Source organism: Labeo rohita, unplaced genomic scaffold, assembly GCF_022985175.1.
Source record: "Labeo rohita strain BAU-BD-2019 unplaced genomic scaffold, IGBB_LRoh.1.0 scaffold_76, whole genome shotgun sequence".
Lineage (NCBI taxonomy): Eukaryota > Metazoa > Chordata > Actinopteri > Cypriniformes > Cyprinidae > Labeo > Labeo rohita.
The window spans coordinates 592406-614079 of NW_026129700.1; the positions used below are offsets into that span (position 1 = coordinate 592406).

Genomic DNA, 21674 nt, shown 5'->3' on the forward strand with positions numbered 1-21674 from the left:
CACAGAAAATAGTTTATAACTATTACTAGCTGGAAAAAATGAAAAAGTCATATTAAATTATGAAACAGGCATGATATGTTGTATATTACTTATTCCTTTGATTTATAAGTAAAAACTTAAGGTTTATATTTTATGCAATTATTATGATTCATGCATTCATCTAATCATTTTACATCCATGAATATAACAGGCACTTTAATCCAAAGCATCTTACAACAGTGGACGATAAGCAATTTGTCACAGAACCAACAATACTCATAGTGAACAAAGCTAAATTAAGTACTAGACAAGTAAATAAGCTACAGCAGAGGTGAAATGCAAAGAAGGGAAACTATTTCAAATGACTTTCAAGCAAGTTTTTCATTCTGAATTGCTTCACATATCCTAATTCTTTGGGGATAATGATAAATACTGTATCAAAAATGTATTATTGAGGCAGACAAACAATCTGACACTGTAGGATTTATTCAGTTCTACATAATGGCCATATTTAGGTAGTAGTTTAATAGTTTTAATGATGTTAAATGAGCATATTTTTCCTGATGAGTTACTCTTTTTTTTTTTTCCATAATCTTTCTATTAATTTCCATGTTTAAATACATTTTGGATTTATGAATGACATTTAAAGAAAGACATGTTCTAAACGCAGTAATTATTTATGAATGTGGTTTTTGTCAGTAGCTTACACTATCCTCCAATCTATCACTGGCAATCTGAACAACTTGTCCAAGTGCCTTTAGTATTAGAACATCAGTGTCATCATTAGTGACCAGCTCGTCATGGTAGTTCTTTACGGGGACAATGTGGTTTATTGGCACACCTACTTTGGTGCTGCACAGTGCGCAACTCCATCAGGAGAGAACATGAATGTCCACGTATTAAACATAATCGCATGCATATTAGTATGTAGTATACTTTATGCAAAGTGTGGTTCCTCCACACATACATTAACTTACATAGACAATGAAACGTGCAAATAGCTATATTTGGCGAATAAGGAAAAATAACAAAGCCAGGTCAAAATCGTGTCATGACAATAATGGCCAGTAGATGGCCGAAGTGTTCTATCTACCCGTTGTGCAAGTATTTTTCACTATATGGTTAGACAATAAACTTTTAAGTAAATAGACAGCATCCAGACATTGACCTCAAAGTAACAAGTAACCAGTAACAAGTTATTTTTATTAAGATTTTTTTTTTTTAAGATACAGTTTCTGTGTCAAGAATATCAACATGCAAACAGATTGAATTTCCTAGCATATTCCCTTTTTGCCATTTGTTCCATATCATAGAAACAGTGTAATAGTAGGAACAGAGATAGCATTTAGGATTTTTACAACACATGTAGTACTGCATTTTTATAAGGGTTATAGAACAGACTAATAGGCTATAGAGTAATAAGTAATAGACTATAGTAGGGGTGGCGAATGTCAGTCCTGAAGAGCCGCAGCCCTGCATAGTTTTGCTTCAACCCTAATCAAACACACCTGAACAAGCTAATCAAGGTCTGAAGCGTTACTAGAAAGCAACAGGGAGGTGAGTTTTAATTAGGGTTGGAGCTGAACTCTGCAGGGCTGCGGCTCTCCAGGACCGGAGTTCGCCACTCCTGGACTATAGGCTCTCCCTGATAATAGGACAAATCTGATACAAAATCAGTATAAATGAAAAGTTTAGGAATAAATGAATGCATTCATGTAAAAGAATGTGGTAAAAATTGTATACATGCATAAATGTCTTTTAAAAATATATATGAATGAATATAAATGCATGAAGAAAATAGACTGAATGCAATATAAGCACAATTAGATTTCTCCTTCATCTCTATGAGAATGACTTGCATGCATGTTCAAGCAAGCTTCTAAAAGATTTTCAAACATAACACACTGGGGAAATAATAGTACTGACACACTCCAGTTTGTTCTTTTTATTTATACATTCCTTGCATTATCTCCAATCTGTCATTAGCGAGATGCATTATCTGATCCAGTGCCTTTAGTATCATGACATCAACGTCATCATTTGTGTCAATTTCATAACTGTAGTTCTTCACTGGGAAGATGTGGTTCAGTGGCACACCTACTTTAGCACTGCACAACTCCATCTGGACAGGAACAGAATGGAAAGAAAAATAAAAGTCAAAATATTCAGCATAATCATATGCGTATTAGTATGTACTTCACATAAACTTACATGGAAACTGAAATGTTTTGATTATAGGTCTCCGTTTAGTATGTTTGCTTTATATATATTATTACAGAAGGAATGAACAAGTAATAATAGCACTATATATGAACATGATATATTGATCTACCTTCTCTTTGATCTTCTTGCTGCTGTAGACCTTCCTGAGATCATTTTGGACCAGAGGACATGCTTCATCCACTTTAGTCATGACAATCACTTGAGGAATCCCTACAGCAAATGCAATATAAGTGGTCTGTATGATCTGTGATCTTTCATCTGGACCATAAAATAGACAAAAACTCTTTCTCGTTCGACTTAAATAAGTAAGCGACCACCCAGAATTCCTTAGAAACACATAGGGTCACAACATAGGGCAACTTTTTAAAAATGTTTATGTGTCAACAACTCAAATCTAAATTGTTTGGCTTTGGATTAAAAATGTCCATATTTTGAAATATTTTGTGGTAGATTTATGATTGTAACGCCAAGCCAGCAGAGGGAGCCCTCACCCCAAGACTGCCTGCACGCTCCCTCTGCTGCTTCTACTGCTACTTCCTGTTTGGCAGTATTTAAAGACTGACCATGTGCTCATGAGGTTGCGAAGTATTGCCAGTTTCACCTGCCTTACCGAGTGTTTATATACTCTGTTGGATTACCTGTTGCCGTCTTGCTCTGTTCTTGGATATTGTGTTTACGGATTACCCCGTTTGGATTTATTTGCCTGTTTGGACTGATTTCAAGGTTTGACCATTATCTGTCTTTTGACTATCGCTCTCTGGATCGCCCCTGTCGGATTGTTTGCTATATTGGACTGCCTTCCGGTATTGACCCTCTGCCTGTTTACTGTACTCTGTCTACTTTAATAAAACTACAGCAAATGGATTCTACTACTGCCTCAGCGTCCTTGTTACAGAATACTTTGCCTCCCATGAATCCAGCGGAAGTTACACAACACACCATGAACCCAGCAGATCGTCTCGTCCGACTCAGACAGGGGAACCGTTCCATAGAGGACTATGTAACTGACTTCTGCGAACTATGTTACCAGGTAGATTTTAATGACACCTTTCTTCTGGACATTTTCCGTTTTGGTTTAAACAAAAACATATCCCGTTTCCTGCCACGCAATAACCCACAATGGACTCTTGAAAATTATATCGACCTTGCACTCCGATTAAGCGGCTCACCTTTTACTGTCGGGATTGCAGACGAGGGACCCCGCAATCCTGCAGTAACCACCACACCACAGCCAGCTCAAGTCACGTCCACCAAGCCAAAGCCTGTTCACGTCATGCCTGCCAAGCCAAAGCCAACTCAAGCCACATCCACCAAGCCAAAGCCTGCTCACGCCACGCCTGCCGCTCCAGGGCCTGCTCACGCCACGCCTGCCGCTCCAGGGCCTGCTCACGCCACGCCTGCCGCTCCAGGGCCTGCTCACGCCACGCCTGCCGCTCCAGGGCCTGCTCAGGGCCTGCCACGCCACGCCTGCCGCTCCAGGGCCTGCTCACGCCACGCCTGCCGCTCCAGGGCCTGCTCAGGGCCTGCTCAGGGCGCCACGCCTGCCGCTCCAGGGCCTGCTCACGCCACGCCTGCCGCCTGCTCACGCCACGCCTGCCGCTCCAGGGCCTGCTCACGCCACGCCTGCCGCTCCAGGGCCTGCTCGCCACGCCAGGGCGCCTGCCGCCTGCCAGGGCCTGCTCACGCCACGCCTGCCGCTCCAGGGCCTGCTCACGCCACGCCTGCCGCTCCAGGGCCTGCTCACGTCATGGCCGCCCGTCCAGAGTCTGCACCCGTCATGGCCGCCGTCCCAGAGCCAGTCCACAAGATGGCCGCCGTCCCAGAGCCAGTCCACAAGATGGCCGCCATCCCAGAGCCACTCCATAAGATGGGCGCTGTCTCCAAGTCACGCCACATGATGACCCACGTGCTGGACTCACCCCTAATGGCTGTACGGACACGAGTCAAGTCACGTTACAGCTGTTGTTCCTGAGTCCCAAGCCACGCGGAGCCCACGCTCCCAAGCCACAAGCCCATAACATCAGCACCCTCAAGGTCAACAGACACCCCATTATCTACTGTGCTGCCTGTAATGGCCGTAGCCATTTTCAGTGTGTGGGCTGCACACTGTGCTCCAGAGGCCTCGCCTGTCCACGAGACCGCTCCAGAGGCCTCGCCTGTCCACGAGACCGCTCCAGAGGCCTCGCCTGTCCACGAGACCGCTCCAGAGGCCTCGCCTGTCCACGAGACCGCTCCAGAGGCCTCGCCTGTCCACGAGTCCGCTCCCGAAGCTTCGCCTGTCCACGAGTCCGCTCCCGAAGCTTGGTCTGTCCACGAGTCCGCTCCCAAGGCCTCGTCTATCCACGAGTCTATGCCAGAAGCCTCTCTTGTCCAAGAGTTTGCGCCAATACCTCCTGAGGTGTCAGAATGCTCTGTAGAACCTTCTAAGGAGGTGGCGTCCGTTAATGAACTCTCTGCCTGCCATGTCACGGCCAAGGAGGCCTATCACGAACCCTCTGCCTGTCCTGCCACGGCCATGAAGGCCATTCATAACTTCCCTGCCACACCTGCCCAAGAACCTGCGCCCACACCCCCAGAGGTGTCAGCGCAAGCTGTAGATCCTCCCATGGGGGCGGCGTCCCATGATGAACTCTCTGCCTGTTCTGCCTGCCCTGCAATGGCTCCCTGTTATGCCTGCTCTGCCTGCCTCGCCATGGCTCCGTTATGCCTGCTCTGCCTGCCTCGCCATGGCTTCCTGTTCTGCCTGCTCTGCCTGCTGCGCCATGGCTTCCTGTTCTGCCTGCTCTGCCTGCCCCACCATGGTCCCCTACTCTGCCATTGCTCCACGGCCCAGGCCCTCCAGTACTACATGGTCTGCTACTGCTCCACGGCCCAGGCCCTCCAGTACCTCACGGTCTGCTACTGCTCCACGGCCCAGGACCTCCAGTGTTCCACTGTCTGTCATTGCTCCATGGCCCAGGCACTTCAGTATTTCACGGTCTGCTGTTGCTCCACGGCCCAGGACCTCCAGGGTTCCACTATCTGCCACAGCTCCACGGCCCAGGTCCTCCAAGGTTCCACTGTCTGCCACAGCTACACGGCCCTGGTCCTCCAAGGTTCCACTGTCTGCCACAGCTTCACAGTCCAGGTCCTCCAGTGCTTCATTGTCTGCCACTGCTCCATGGTCCAGGTCCTCCAGTGCTTCACTGTCTGTCCCTGCTCTACGATCCAGGTCCTCCAGTGCTTCACTGTCTGTCCCTGCTCCACGATCCAGGCCCACCTGCTCTACATGGACCTGGCCCTCCGTCCCACCCCCTGTTTTGCCTCTGTTCCCCCACCCACCTGGACTGTTGTTGTTTTGAGCGCCAGGAGTCGCTCCTAGGGGGGGGGATTCTGTAACGCCAAGCCAGCAGAGGGAGCCCTCACCCCAGGACTGCCTGCACGCTCCCTCTGCTGCTTCTACTGCTACTTCCTGTTTGGCAGTATTTAAAGACTGACCATGTGCTCATAAGGTTGCGAAGTATTGCCAGTTTCACCTGCCTTACCGAGCGTTTATATACTCTGTTGGATTACCTGTTGCCGTCTTGCTCTGTTCTTGGATATTGTGTTTACGGATTACCCCTGTTTGGATTTATTTGCCTGTTTGGACTGATTTCGAGGTTTGACCATTATCTGTCTTTTGACTATCGCTCTCTGGATCGCCCCTGTCGGATTGTTTGCTATATTGGACTGCCTTCCGGTATTGACCCTCTGCCTGTTTACTGTACTCTGTCTACTTTAATAAAACTACCGCGAATGGATTCTTCTACTGCCTCAGCGTCGTTGTTACAATGATATGTCACCCACACTGATTTATTGTTTCAATTTTAGTGGTGTCAATCGATTTTAAAAAAAAAAAAAAAAAAAAAAAAAGATAGAGATAATTAATCGCACATTTTTCTGAAATTAATTGATTAATCCTGCCTAGCATTACAATTTTTAATTATATTTTTATATTGCGATAATTTCACACTCAATCTTTAAATTAATGTAGAAACAACATGAAGTATATTTTTGATATTTGTTTAATGCCATCTTTTTTTTTTTTTTTTATGACTGAAGGCAAGTACCACTGATACCAACTGATGTCTCTAATTTTTTTTCCTAATATTTAACCATTGACTATAGCCATTCAACATTACAGTATAATTGAGAGCTTTCAATTTAACATTTATTAGACTTGTAATTTAGTTGTAATTTTAGGTGAACTCAAAACAATCTTCACATAAACCCATTATAATTACTTATAATTATAATTAATTAATGTAATAGCTGTGGCCTTCAGCAAGAAATTATAGCCAAATTTAATAAAGTGATCAAACAATAAAATCTTAATTAAATAAAAGATAAAGCTTAAAACTACATGCTGCTGTTACTTTAAAAGCTGCCGCTGCTAAACTTGGTGTGACTCTTAAATAATAAACACTTACATGCACAGTTTTAAGGCCGCTTTAGTCGCCTTTTTTTGTAACTTCATGACATAACTGACGACATAACTACGACTAACTACATACTCGTAATTTCATATGGGTTTGAATATGATACAACGCTTTAATATGCTGTAGCCTAATACAGCGCGCGCCGGCATATTTGTGCTGACAGGACAGGAAAATTCAATTTTACTGACATATGGCCTGACAACATCTCATCTGACAGCAGTTCACTGACGTTCTACTTCCACCGGTAACGTTACCGTTTCCGCGCTCGTTTGACTCGCGCCTGGCGCTGACGTGACGTTGGAGCGCGCGTCTGAAAAGTCTCCCGTTTGAAAGTCTCTGCGTCTAAATAAACACATTCTTTAGTGGTTGTGGGTGGGGTGGGCAAACCTAGCCCCGCCTCTGCGTTAATTGCGTTAAATATTTTAACGCGTTAAAATGAAAAAAGAATCGCCTGTGTTAACGCGCTAATTTTGACACCACTATTTAATTTATTTCTTATTTTATTTTAAATAAAATAATGGTTTTTTTTTTTTTTTTTTTTTTTTTTTTTTTTTAATCCCTTCATGTTTACCCTTTTCACTGATTCTCTGACGAACGGTTTGCAACTTTTCAATGAGACGATCATCTGTGAAGTGGACTGTATCTGCATCTAAGATGTAAACCAAGCAGAGTGCCTTTTCAGAGAGGATGGGGTCACTGTTGAAATATTCATTCTCCAAAGTAAGTGGGCTCTTTGGGTTAAACTGCAGGAAAGAAAGACAACATATGTCAAATGTTTCTACATTTGCACACATTAAACGTTGTTTATTAAAATATTAAAATTTTCTAAAATATAGAAATAAATAAAATAATAATCATAAAAAAAGGTAATTACTTTGTACTGTTCTCTCACATGGCCAAATACAGCATTGACAATGTCTTCTGGTGCAGATCCAGACAATTTGTCAGGTTCCAAGCCCATTATGTCACGAAAGACAAAAGGCAATAACCCGCCACTGCTCCCATTTTTGATACAGTATGTTTCATACTACAAAACAACCCCAAAAGGATAAATCCATATTACAAGAGTTCTCAACTCTTCATACAAATAATTAAATTATTCATAAAAAAATAATAAATTCACTATTAGGTAATACCTGTTTTGTGAAACTAGAACTAGAACCAGAACATGAATCAGCTAGTGCTAAGGAGGTGATCCGCCCTTGAAAGACATTATTGACAGAGTTAATAAAGCTGGACTTTCCTGCTCCAACTTGTCCAGCTACCAGGATCCCAATATATTGCATGTTTGGATCACTCAAGCAGAACTCTGTCAGCCTCTTTTTCAGCATTTCTTTCTGCCTATATCAAGACATAGCACAAATTACAGGTAAGGATCAAGTTGTAAATGCTTTGTTATGTGTGTTTTGTTTAATAAACAGATTGATACAAAAGTCCATATGTTTATGGCAGCATAATGGGCTGAGCTGTGCATCTTAGTTGCAGCTATGATGCTTGCACACTTTCCATTATTCTAATGCATTTCTGGCTGCAGTTGTTGCCACTTGTTGAATGCACTGTAACACGCTAAGAAGATTTTACAAACAAGTGCTAATGCTGCAGCAAATAAGTTGAAGTTGGACATCAAAAAACATTGCCTGCATAGTGCTATGCTGATGCAGAAAGTCTTAAACCCATGATAACATAATATCAGCAAGTGTCAGAGGCTGAAAGAAACCACCCTACTTTGGTCTGCATGCAAACATATTCCTGATAATAGGTGTTAAAACATATTTTGCTGTAGCTATAACCTAAATTTAGCAGAATTACTACATCAAGTGTATCAAATTATAATCAAAACCACTACATGTTGCACTTTTTCATTACAAATCATTACAGATAATATATGATGAAAGAAACCAATTATATTTTTAAAAGAATTGTAGCTTTTCATTTTATTTGAGCTTTATATAAATTGGCTTAATTTCTGTCCTTTCTGAATGGATAAGTGTTTTAAGTACAAAGTATAAAAACAAAGACTAAACATAAATAAATAAGTAACGCTTACTGAGGATGTTGGTGTAACAGCTTATGAAATGTGCTACGTAATTAACTTACATCCAGTCAAAGTCCCTCCATGGTTTTTCCAGTTCTAGAAAATAAATACATAAATAAATAAAAATACAGATAATATAAAGTATTAAATTAAATTATTAGTGTTTCTTTCTCTGAAAAAAATTATCTGCTTGTATTATGAGTGTTCTTTATAAATAAAAAAATACTGCTAATAAAAAAGCTCTACTTACCAGGTGGGTTTTGAAGCTCTTTAGATTTTGTCTGTCCCATTTTTTTTGTTGATTTTCTCCTAGGACAAAGTGTCTTGTTGTATCGTAACACAGAAGCCAAAAGACGCTTTGGTCATTCTTGATTATATACCTAGTTCATTTTCACTTTCAGTTTTGCAAGCAATGTTCGTGACATGTCCCACATTCAAAGACCACACACATTTCCTATAATCTGAATAAAAATTATAAATACCTAAGCAGTGTTAGCAAACACTTTAATAATAACATTTAAAAATACAAAATACATGACTTTTGACAATATTAGTCAACTCTCCCAATGTTGATGTCCAACTTGATGTAGCTTTAGGGCCTGACTGCTAAACCAGGGAAGCTATGCATCAGAACAGCTGCAACTAGGTAAGAAGTCTAACAAGATCAACTTGCTCTATCTCTGCAAGTTCACTGGGCACTGAAAGATATCAACATTCAAATTTTTGTTATCATCACAGAAGTCATTTATTAATAATAATAATAATAATAAACATGTTACACAAACTGTAACAAATCATCTGCTTTCTTGATCTTTATCTATATTTTGTGTTATGTTTTGATACAGGCAGAAAGAGGTGCTGAAAAAGTGGATGAAAAGTGGATTTGATTTTGTGATATGCCACCTGCTTCCCTATTGTTTTACATACTGTATCACAGTACTGGTTTCTCTCAATGAATCTACTATAGACATCTTAAAGAGTTTTTCATTTCCAAGGTTGACTGTCTTGCTTAGTGAGAGTCTGTAATGCACTATTCACTGTAAAGCTGCTTTGGCAGATGTATTTTGAAAAGCATTATATAAATCAATAATACTGAGTGCAATAAGATGTGTATGAACACTTATAAAATACAGCAAACGGCCTGTGGAGAAACACTACTGGCATACTCTAGTTTACAGCAGATATATTATGATAACGCTATTTTATATTTATATATATAAAACATGAACTTTAAATAGATATTGGATTTCTAAATTACATTCAAAGAAAGACCTGCTCTAAATGCAGTAATTATGTGATTTTTGTCAGTAGCTTTCACTATCCTCCAATTTATCATTGGCAAGCTGAACAATCTGTTCAAAGGCTTTTAGTATCAGAATGTCAGTGTCATCATTTGTGTCGATCTCATCATGGTAGTTCTTCACTGGGAAAATGTGGTTCATTGGCACACCTACTTTGGAGCTGCACAAATCCATCTGGACAGGAACAGATGTTAGGTCAGAAAATTGGCTATTAGACAAAACCATATCAGCATGTGCAATATGTAAAAGTGTGTTTTTGTATTATATCACATACATTCTCTTTGATCTTCTTGCTTTTGTAGATCTTCCTGAGATCATTCTTGACCAGAGGACATGCTTCATCCACTTTAGTCATGACAATCACTTGAGGAATCCCTACAGAAAACGCAGAGACAGTGTGGAGGTTCTATAACTAATTTTTTTCTCTCTCTCAATAAAATTGAGCAAATTTATAGCAGCATTTGCTGAAAGGCATGTATATATCCAGATAACTGAACCACATTTTCGGAACCTTCTATAAGCAATCAAGTGGAAAAGTGGAGATTTTACCCTCATCACTGATTCTCTGACGGATTTTCTTTAACTTGTCAATAAGACGATCATCTGTGAATTGGACTGTGTCTGCGGCTATGACATAAACCATGCAGAAAGACTGGTCGGAGAGGTTGGGGTCACTGGTGTAGCGTATATCATTACAACTGAGTGCCTCCTCCTGGTTGAACTAAGATTGGAAATTCAACAAAATATGTTACATGCACACATACAAATGTTTTATTTAAATGTTATTTTCACAATTAATGTAATGCTTTATTACTTTGTAACCGTCCTTGACATGTCCAAACACAGCATTGATGATGTCTTCTGTTTGTGACCCAGCCAATGCTTCAGGTTCCAAGCCCATGATGTCCTTAAAGATGAAGGGCAATTTTTTCTCCCCACTTCTGATGGTGAATCCTTTGAGCTGCAAATCAAGACCAAATACATTTGCAAACAGTTTTGAAGAAATCCTAAAATGCTATCTCTTAAAAAGTATCAAAAACATGCCCTGAGATTTTAGATAATTAAATCCTGATTTGTGTACATTTTGTGTACATTTCTCAGCACATTTTTGGAATTTCACCACAGTAAATATCTACACTTCTGTAATCTTAAACAAAGAAAATATGAGAATCTATCATATATTTGGGCCAGATTCCTATATTTGGTGAAAAGGGAAAAATAATGATGTCAGGTCAAAATCATGTTTCATGTTACAATTATGAGTATTCCACCTGCTGTATAAGCATTATTCACTGCTTAGACAATATACTTTTAAATACTTATTAATATTTAGACACCGTTTAGTTATTATCTGAAAATTTAATCTAAAATGAGCATTTTTATCCAGCTCTTATATTTAGTTTCAGTAATTTCACTCTAATGGCAATGTATAGGTCTTTATCTATGCAATTAAAGTGAAACAACTGAACATAAATATATGAGCCTGATAAAACTGCTCATTTCAGATGAAAATTTTAGATGGCACTTAGAGGCTTTTGCATCTGAACTCTTTAATAATATTGATAAATTGTATAGCCAGATATATGAAATACTGTATGGAAAGATATATGTTTCATAAGGAAACACAATTCTTAGCTTATATATGTACAGATCAATATTCTGAACAGATCCATGGCTAAAGTACATCTAACTTACCCCCAGGAAAACTCCCTCCATGGTTTATCCAGTTCTGCTGGAAAAAAAAAAAAAAAAAAAAAACCCACAAAAAACAAACCAAAAAAAAAAACCATATAGGTCATATATTTTCAGTCGTATATAGCAATTAAGTTTAACAATGGGGGGGGGGGAGTAACACTTATGAATAAGGAAGGGGGTTCCTTAAATAAGGAACACAAGAGTTTTCCCTCAATAAATTCCTAATTTGCAGCTTATTAATAGCTAGTAAGGTAGTTGTATTAGGGGTTAAGGAATCTATATGGTCATGCAGAATAAGGCATTAATATATGCCTAATAAGTACTAATATGCTGCCGATATACTAGTAATATGCATGCTAATTAGCAACTAGTTAATAATGAGAACTGGACACTGGACTTTAAAATAAACCGTTAGCAAAAAAAAAAAAAAAAAAAAAAAAAAAAAACATATGAAAGAAGGAATCTCTCACCTGAAGTTATTTGTTGTTTTGATGATGACGATCCCATTTTGTTTTTCTTCTATTTATATTAGCTTATTTCTGAAACATTGTTGACTTCTATCTCATATAAAGCAACTGAAATCAAGCCTGCACCACAACAGTTTTATGCATCAATTTACTTTCGGTTTTACACACTGCACACACCCACATGGATAATAAATCCCCCATCCAGAAACAGGAGCTCTTCATTTCATGTCCAGAAACTTGGCTGCAGTTCCTGGAAAAAGAAACTGAAAGTCAGCTGGATGTAAAGGCTAAAGTTACTTGACTTTAAACATTCATTTTTATTATTATTATTATTTTTTTTTTTAATCTGTTTTATTTACTTTATTAAATATTTTTATTCATATGCTTTTTGAACAAAAAAGGCATTCATAACAGAAAGACTACACACAATTTAATATCACACTCTATACAACACATCACATAATACATTAAGGATATAGATAAAGAAAATACTTACCAAAAAAAAAGTCTCTTGGAGCAAAACCCTAAATCCAGCAGGAAGTCAACCATTTTGAACCCAAGTGGACCGTGTTCCAGTACCGAAGTCAGAAAACCAAAATGGACGCATCCATTGTTAGCAATACCACTCAATTAAAACAACATCATAGACAGTATTTTGCACAGATAACGTCATAGTATCATGTCCACAAATAGAGGTTGTATAGTAGGCTACTGTGTGCACTCTGAGACACAGACAAACATAGAAGTGCTAATAAACAATATGTTAGGACTGATTCTCATCTGTTGATTTGATTGGTTTTTAAAGAAGAACTTCTAATATATTTGGAGACTTCAAGAGAGATGAAATGCAATGCCTATGCAACATATTTGTATTCTTTATTAGAGGATTTTTGTTTTAAGCCTCCTACTCACGTTTTTTTTTTTTTCTTATATTGTTTAATCAACTGATTTTCTGTTTGAATTCTTAATTTATTATGTGATATGTTGTATAGAGTTTGATATTACAATTGAGTGTAATCTCAGTGTTTATTTGTAAGTCTTTCAGTTCTAAATGCCTTTTTGTTGTTGTTCAAAAGCATTTGAAACAAGTATATTTTAACCACTTCAGTTTTTGAGCACATTTAGGCCCTCAAAAAAAAAGCAATTCAGACCAAAGAAGAAGAAGAGTCTATTAATGTTGAACAAACTTTTGCCAGATGGATATAGATGTTCAGATAACCTTTTTTTAAAGGGAGAATGAATGTTTAAAGTCAAGTTAAATTTAGCCTTCACATCCAACTTTCAGTTTCTTTTTCCGGGAAATGCAGCCCAAGTTTATGGGCTTGTTATGAAGAGCTCGTGTTACTGGATGGGGGTTTCATCGTGCGTGTGGGTATAATATAAATATAGCTTGCAAAACTGAAAGTTTTATTGATATATAAATTGATATATAACACTGTTGTGGGCTTGATTTCAGTTGGTTTTCACCTACTGTGTTTGGAACGCTATGAATTCAGACATGCTATTCTTTTGACACATGCTTCACCATGAAAAAGAAAGTTGCTGTAACTCAGGATACAATGCCCAATCTGCCCCAAACTTCACGACTGATAAGAGTCCAGGCCTAAAAGCATCACAATATAAAGCACTTTGAGTTTTTACAAAAGTGCTATATAAATGTAATGAATCTAGCTACATGCCCATTTTCAGTTTAGTCATAGCGCCACCTGCTGGCAACAGAAAATGGCATTATTTACACTGTAATGCACTCCCAGCAACATATTAAATATCAAGGGCCAAACTATTATGCTATTATCAACATGAAACGAGACGTTTTTGTAACTCATTCATATTTCCAATCTGCCTCAAACTTTCCAAGTTTCATATATGACACATGGCCACAGGGGCGGATCTAGCGGGGTGGCTTAGGGTGGCAACTGCCACCCTAAGAAAAAGCTGTGCCACCCCACCTGCCACCCCAGAATAATCACAGAATAAAATATAAATGTAAGCACTGTTTCATGTGTTTCATGCCCAGTGTAGTAGGTTTCATTAACAAATGACTCTTATTAACCGATTCTTTTCGAGTCAAAAACAAAAAGCGCGGCCCAGTTCACTACCGAATTATTTTTACATTTGTTCATGAATCAGATAGTTACTCCTTCTCGGCTAACTCAGAACTCCTCTGAGAAATGTAACCCCGTCTGAATTTGTCTGAAATTCATCACGTAATTGTTTGGTGATCCAACACTCCGACCGCTCCCCTGGTGAAAAAACCAGCATATGCTGGTAGGTATGTTTTGATGCTGGGATGCTGGTTAGGTATGTTTTGGTGCTGGTTTAAGCTGGTCCTTTGCTGGTTTATGCTGGTCCTTAGCTGGTTTATGCTGGTCCTTGACCAGCAACATGACCAGCAAAAACCAGCAAAGGACCAGCAAAGGACCAGCATAAACCAGCCTAAACCAGCATCAAAACATACCTAACCAGCATCCCAGTATCAAAACATACCTACCAGCATATGCTGGTTTTTTCACCAGGGTCGTTTCACTTTCATCATGGATCTAGGCCTTTTTGGCATATCTGACGAAACAATAACATGAAATCAAAAAGAAGATGCTGATCACAGAAACTAATAGCAGGTAACTAATAGTTAGGTAAGAATCTAGTCACATTGCAGTTTTCTAAATTGTTTAGTTGGCCCATTTTCCCAAACCATTAATTACAAAAACAAATAATAATAATAATAATAATAATAATAATAATAAAAAATTACACAATTCTCAAAAAGTTAGGTAGCAAAACTGATGACACCCCAATCAGATTTGTTTTGTTTTTTTTTTACTTAATACAGTACGTATTGTGGTGCATACCAAGTGATGTCATGATCTCATGAGTGTTCACTGGGAAAGTCATCTGTGTATTAGAATTGTGTGTAAGCATTTAAGAACACCTGTGGTAACTAGATTGACATGTTTGAAAGACAAATTTATGCTGGTTTGTCTTAAAGTCTTGTTTAAAAAACAAATAGTTTGGTCGGTTAGATGTTCTAGATGTTTGCTAAAGTGTTGGTAGTTGGTTGCTAGGCTCTTGCTGTGCAGATTCTGGGGTGTTACCAGAGTATATGGTTGATAAGGTTAGATCGCTGTCTCCATGCCTATAAGATCCAGCCCCAGACGCCATATCCCGTCAGAAAATATCAGTTTGTCCAGTAACAGAACAACTCGTCAGCAGGTCGTCTTGTCTGGTACCCAAAAATACCCAAAACACTATTAACAGTCTTCTGTCTGTCAAGAAGTTGACTGAGGAAAAAAACAATGAAAATGAAGAGCAGAAGCAGGAGACGAAGTAATGATGATAAAAAGGAGCAGAGTTTATTGAATAGTCTTAGTTGCATATGTCTCAATGCTTAGACTTCGTCTGAAGAACACAAATCCAACAAGTATTGTTATACCAAACTGATTCACAACAACATCCCATAAACCTTGATTTTCTATAAACATTCCCTTGTATCTCTTATTCATGAAGACAAACAGCCCTTGAAGCTACACAGTCATAAAACTAAACAGCAATGGAAAAAATATATTAAAAACAACTATAATATAATGTAAATGACTAATCAGTTAATGACTAATAAACATTTAGAACCTGTTGAAGCTTTTTATGTTGTGTATTGATGATGGATATTGAAAAGTAATTTATTTTTCATTTTAAACAGTATAAATAATTACTTAATGGTAATGCAATATTTGTGAACACAACTGCGTATGTTAGACTATAAATCCCCCAAAACTATGCATGGGGGCTTGCTGTGGTGTTGCCACCCCTCATAGGCCCCATGCCACCCCTTCGCCACCCTAAAAATTATTTTCTAGATCTGCCCCTGCATGGCCAGTTGTCACTTACAGTCATAGCGCCACCTTTTGGCAATATTACAACAGAAGTGAGGCTAAATAGGCACTATTGGGGTATTGCTGTCACCTGAAATTAAGAAATAAGGGGAAAATAAAATATTCACAGCCACAGCAAACAATGACCCAAGTATCTGAATGTTCAGCAGCAAGCTCACTGGCTGCTGATGTGACAGACACCAATCAGCTGCACAGTGTAGATAACAATGTGGTTACTAGCAGATTAAGTTAAGGACCTTTCAGTCAGTGCCATCAATAAATTGCATTTTACATTTATAAATTTAGCAAGCACATTTTTCCTATGTATCTTCCATCAGAGAAAAATAAGCAATTTGTAACAAAATTATTCTCATGTCATATACAACTCTGATGTTCTGCAAAACAAGCTTTAAAACACTTTTTTCTTACTGGTGAAAATTAGATGGTCAAATCTGTTTTCTCTCAGGTAAATCGCAGTGTACTGTAAGCTTCACAGTGAACTCTACATCACTCTCGTTAACGCAGTCCATATCAACAACAAAAATATATCTTGACTCCATATAGTGGTTATTTTGGGGAAATCCCAGGCATTTTGAGCAGTAAGATTATAAAAACATATGTGCTAATACAAAATTAAATTAAGTAGCCTATATAAAATGTAAAAATAAATTTATCAGTAGTTTTTTACTTAAGTACTTGATTTGTGTGTTTTGTCCACCACTGGTTAGAAGTGCTGAAAAGTGGATGAAGAGGGCTGTTTTTGGATGATCCAAATGTGAAATATGCTTGGATTCAGTGATACGCCACCTGTTTCCCTACTATTTACATATCATCATACCATGATTTTTTCATAGACATCTTAAGGAGTTTCTCATTTCCAAGGTTGACTGTCTTGCTCAGTGAGGGTCTGTAATACACTATTCACTGTAAAGCTGCTTTGGCAGATGTATTTTGAAAAGCATTATATAAATCAATAATACTGAGTGCAATAAGATGTGTATGAACACTTATAAAATACAGCAAACGACCTGTGGAGAAACACTACTGGCATACTCTAATTTACAGCAGATATATTATGATAACGCTATTTTATATTTACATATATATAAAACATGAACTTTAAATAGATTTTGGATTTCTGAATGACATTCAAGGAAAGACCTGCTCTAAATGCAGTAATTACTGTATATATATATATATATATATATATATATATAAATGATGTGTGTGATTTTTGTCAGTAGCATTCACAATCCTCCAATCTATCATTGGCAATCAGAACAATCTGTTCAAAGGCCTTTAGTATCAGAACATCAGCATCATCATTTGTGTTGATCTCATCATGGTAGCTCATCACTGGGAAGATGTGGCTCATCGGCACACCCACTTTAGCACTGCACAACTCCATCTGGACAGGAACAGAATGCTAGGTCAGAAAAACTGGACATGGCTATTAGACAAAACCAAATCAACATGTGCAATATGTAAAAGTATACATCTGTGTATTATATTGCATACCTTCTCTTTGATCTTCTTGCTTTTGTAGATCTTCCTGAGATCATTTTTGACTAGTGGACATGCTTCATCCACTTTAGTCATGACAATCACTTGAGGAATCCCTACAGAAAATGCAGAGGCAGTGTCAAGTTTTTTTTTTTGTCCTCTCAGTAAAATTGAGCAAATTTATAGCAACATTTGTTGAAAGGCATGTGCATATCCACATAACTGAACTACATTTTCTGGACCTTCATATAGTAAAAGCGGAGAAGTGAAGATTTTACCCTTATCACTGATTCTCTGGCGGATGATCTTTAACTTGCCAATAAGTCGATCATCTGTGAATTGGACTGTATTTGCGTCTATGACATAAACCAGGCAGAAAGACTGGTCGGAGAGTTCAGGGTCACAGGTGTAATGTTGATCATTATAATTGAGTGCCTGCTCCCGGTTGAGCTAAAATAGGAAATTCAATAAAATATGTTAAATGTCATATCTACTGCACACATACAAATGTTTTATTCAAATGTTATTTTCACAAATAATGTAGTGCTTTATTACTTTATAGCCATCCTTGATATGTCCAAACACAGCATTGATGATGTCTTCTGTTTGTGACCCAGCCAATGCTTCAGGTTCCAAGCCCATGATGTCCTTAAAGATGAAGGGCAATTTTTTCCCCCCACTTCTGATGGTGAATCCTTTGAGCTGCAAATCAAGACCAAATACATTTGCAAACAGTTTTGAAGAAATCCTAAAATGCTTACAATGCACAAGAGTGGCTCAACTATAGGAGGCAAATACCTACTCTTTGTGTAAAACTCTGACTGTCACCAGCTGATGAATTAACTAGCGCTCTACAGGTGATCCGTCCTTGAAAGGCGCTATCGACAGAGTTAATGAAGCTGGACTTTCCGGCTCCAATCTGTCCAGCTATCAGGATCTTGATGTTCTTTACATCTGGATTACTCAAAGAAAAGTTTTTCAGCTTTTCTTTTAAGGCTTCATTTTGTCTGTCAAAACAAAACAAATTTCAGCGCATTATGAAACTTTAGTGAAAGCAGATTTGTTACACAGTACAGTGTGTGGCACAACGGAGTCTTACTGGCTTTATTTGGAATAACATATTACACAACACTCACTTTTTTTGTTAAAATTATATAACAGTAATATCCCTTTAAAAATAACAAAAACATAAACTGAGATTTTAGATAATTTGTGTTCATTTCTCAATGTTTATGTATAAGCAAATATGTACATTTTTAGAATGTTACCACAATAAATATCTAGACTTCTCTAAGCTGAAACAATCATATATTTTGTGCCAGATTGCAATATTTGGTGAAAAAGGGAAAATAACAGTGGCAGGTCAAAATCATGTTATGACAATAATGGCCAGTAGATGGCTGAAGTATTCTATCCACCCACTGTGTAAGCATTCTTCACTGTATGCTTAGACAATATATTTTAAAATATTTATTAATATTTAGACACCATCCAACTATTATTTAACAAATTCTGGTCCTTATTAAAGAAACAAATAGTTAGTGGATAAATTGTATAGTGAGATATATGAGATATTGTATAGACAGATATATGTTTAGTAAGGAAATACAACAATTCTTAGCTTATATTTGCACAGATCAATATTCTGAACAAATCCATGGCTAATGTACATGTAACTTACCCCCAGGAAAATTCCCTCCATGGTTTATCCAGTTCTGATGGAAAAACAAACAAACAAACAAAAACATAAATAAAACATTTTATTTTCGGTTATATATAGCAATTAAGTTTAACAATAAGGGGAAAAAAGGTAACACTTCACAATAGGAAACACATTCACTATTAACTAGAAGTTTTCCCTAAATAAACTTATTATGCTGCTTATTATAAATAGTAAGTTAGGTAGTTGTTATGTTTAGGTATTGGGATGTTAAGAGATCTAGAATATGGTCATGCAGAATCAGGCATTAATATGTGCCTAATAAGTATTTCTAAAGAGTAAAGAGTAAAGTATTTATAAAGAGGCAATATGCTCGTAATAAGCAACTAGTTAACGGTAAGAACTGGACTTTAAAATAAAGGGTTAGCAAAATAAATAAATAAATAAATAAAAATCATATGGAAGAAGGAATCTCTCACCTGGATTTGTACGTAGTTGCTCCCACTGCTGCTGCAGTATTTCCCCTTGTTTTGACAATGCCTGTCCCATTTCGTTTTTTTCTTCTATATATATATATATTATCTTATTTCTGAAACACAGTTGACTTGTATCTCACTCAAAGCGACTGAAATCAAGCCTGCACCACAGTCATTTTATGCATCAATTTACTTTCACTTTTGCCCGCTGTATTTGTCACAAACCCACACAGATAATGAATCCCCCATTCAGAAACAGGAGCTCTTCATAACAAGTCCAGAAACTTGGGCTGCATTCCTGAAAAATAAAAGTTAACTGGATGTAAAGGCTAAATTTAACTTGACTTTAAACATTCATTTTTTTTTTTTTTTTTTTTTAAACATTTTTATTTACTTCAGTCTAATTTTGAGTGACTTAGATTACACTTAGACTTACAGATGTACTGGTGCACAGAAATTACAGGTGTCAGAAATACTACTCTTTTGACACACTGTTTTTCAAAGACTATAAGGGGAGCATTCAATTTCAGATGCAGCTCTTTTTTTCTGTGAAGGGCATGTCCGTGACTTTCTGTGAAAGTTTGATGTTTCACCATGCATGAAAACATCACAATGTCAAGCATTTTGAGTGTTTAGTGTTTAGAAAAGAGCTATATAAATGTAATTACTATCTACATGCCAATTTTCGGTTACAGTCATTGCGCCACCAGCAGGCAACGGGAAATGGCATCATGTACGCTATAACGCACTCCCAGCAACATATTAACTATAACACTGAGAGCCAAACATGCTAGAAAATGCTAAACCATGCTAGCAACACTTAGCTAATCTATAGTTCTTTAAGTTGAAACAAACAAAATTTGAATTTTGTATTTTGAACAGGAAAGAAAAGGAAAAATAACATTATTTTATTTCAGGTCAAAATCCTTTTATGGCAATAATGTCAAGATGGCTGAAGCCAATGGTAAATCAACAACTGTCACACAAGCAACGTGTAAATTTTGAGCCAATTCCTTAGGTATGCAGAAAGTGAAAGTAAAAACTGACAGAGCCTTCGGCATTTGACGCTGCGTTAATAGTGCATATTCTCTCAGAGACGACAAGAGACAAATCTACTCCAACATATGCTGACAACTGTCTTAAAAATAAATAAATAAATAAATAAAAATGAAATGTGGGCTTCCTGTTGAAAGTCAGTGCTGAAATAAAGCTGCTCTTCATTTTCATTAATGACTGCAGTGTTATTAGTTTTAACTATAGGCATTTAATTTATTTTATACTCCAATAACTTCATGGCGATATGCTGTTGCGTCTGTGTATGACGCTAAAAAAGAATCATTCAGCACAAGCTTCTAGTCTTTTAGTATCTTTTCTTTAAGAAACAGAGATAAAGCATTTTGTTTACAAATATTTTGCAATTAGATAAAAACTTTTACAGCAGTTTTGCATAACCAACATTCAAGAAGCCATCTTGTGTCATGTGAAAAGAAAATCATAACAGACCCTATAGGTTTTATGCAGGTTAATGTGGCTCTTTAATGGTATTTATAATAATAATAATAAAAATAATAATAATAATAATACAAAACATGAATGCATTCATTTATACAGTGAATGCAAATGCATTTTCAGCGTGGAACCTGCATTTGAAACAGAACGTTTTCTTTTTCACCATATCAGACATCCCAGTGGCGGCTGGTGAAAATTTTTCCTGGTGGGGCTGATGTGACAATATATTTCTTTGCTTAGTCCAATATAAGAATTCATATCAACAGTCAGACGATGATTACAATTAACAGTAATGATTTAATCTCCTCCTCAAAATCACCAGTTTCACAGATAAAGTAAATGAACAAATTTCCATTGTATAATATGCCATGCATGCTTAAGAGAGTATCAAATACAATAATCAACATCAAAGGGTATGATCAGCAGGATCACCTTTCAAGCAAAGTTGCATCTCAAAGTGGTTCACACAAAGAAAAACAGTTTTAAAAATGCAATTTAACACA

General features: G+C 37.6%; 2 protein-coding genes across 5 annotated transcripts; both read right to left on the bottom strand.

Moving 5' to 3' along the window:
* Positions 1-1161: 1161 nt before the first annotated feature.
* On the bottom strand, positions 1162-9083 carry LOC127161871 (interferon-induced protein 44-like). 2 transcript variants are annotated; one of them, XM_051104632.1, is made up of 7 exons: positions 8945-9083; positions 8757-8790; positions 7796-8000; positions 7534-7686; positions 7231-7402; positions 2312-2412; positions 1162-2101 (listed from the first exon to the last, which is right to left on the bottom strand). In XM_051104632.1, the coding sequence occupies exons 1-7, from the start codon at positions 8982-8984 to the stop codon at positions 1925-1927; spliced, it is 882 nt and encodes a 293-aa protein (XP_050960589.1). In that variant the 5' UTR covers positions 8985-9083; the 3' UTR covers positions 1162-1924. The 2 variants fall into 2 exon arrangements, with proteins under 2 accessions (XP_050960589.1, XP_050960590.1); XM_051104633.1 differs by having other exon boundaries at positions 8707-8790; positions 8945-8960.
* On the bottom strand, positions 8945-19876 carry LOC127161870 (interferon-induced protein 44-like). Of its 3 annotated transcripts, none has more exons than XM_051104631.1 (7): positions 19666-19876; positions 19208-19241; positions 18329-18533; positions 10810-10956; positions 10545-10716; positions 10270-10370; positions 8945-10169 (listed from the first exon to the last, which is right to left on the bottom strand). In XM_051104631.1, exons 1-7 carry the CDS (start codon positions 19733-19735, stop codon positions 9999-10001), a joined length of 900 nt encoding a protein of 299 aa, XP_050960588.1. In that variant the 5' UTR covers positions 19736-19876; the 3' UTR covers positions 8945-9998. The 3 variants fall into 3 exon arrangements, with proteins under 3 accessions (XP_050960588.1, XP_050960585.1, XP_050960584.1); XM_051104628.1 differs by lacking the exons at positions 10545-10716; positions 10810-10956 and adding exons at positions 17805-17976; positions 18082-18228 and having other exon boundaries at positions 19666-19869; XM_051104627.1 differs by lacking the exons at positions 8945-10169; positions 10270-10370; positions 10545-10716; positions 10810-10956 and adding exons at positions 15483-17431; positions 17542-17642; positions 17805-17976; positions 18082-18228 and having other exon boundaries at positions 19666-19864.
* Positions 19877-21674: the final 1798 nt, after the last annotated feature.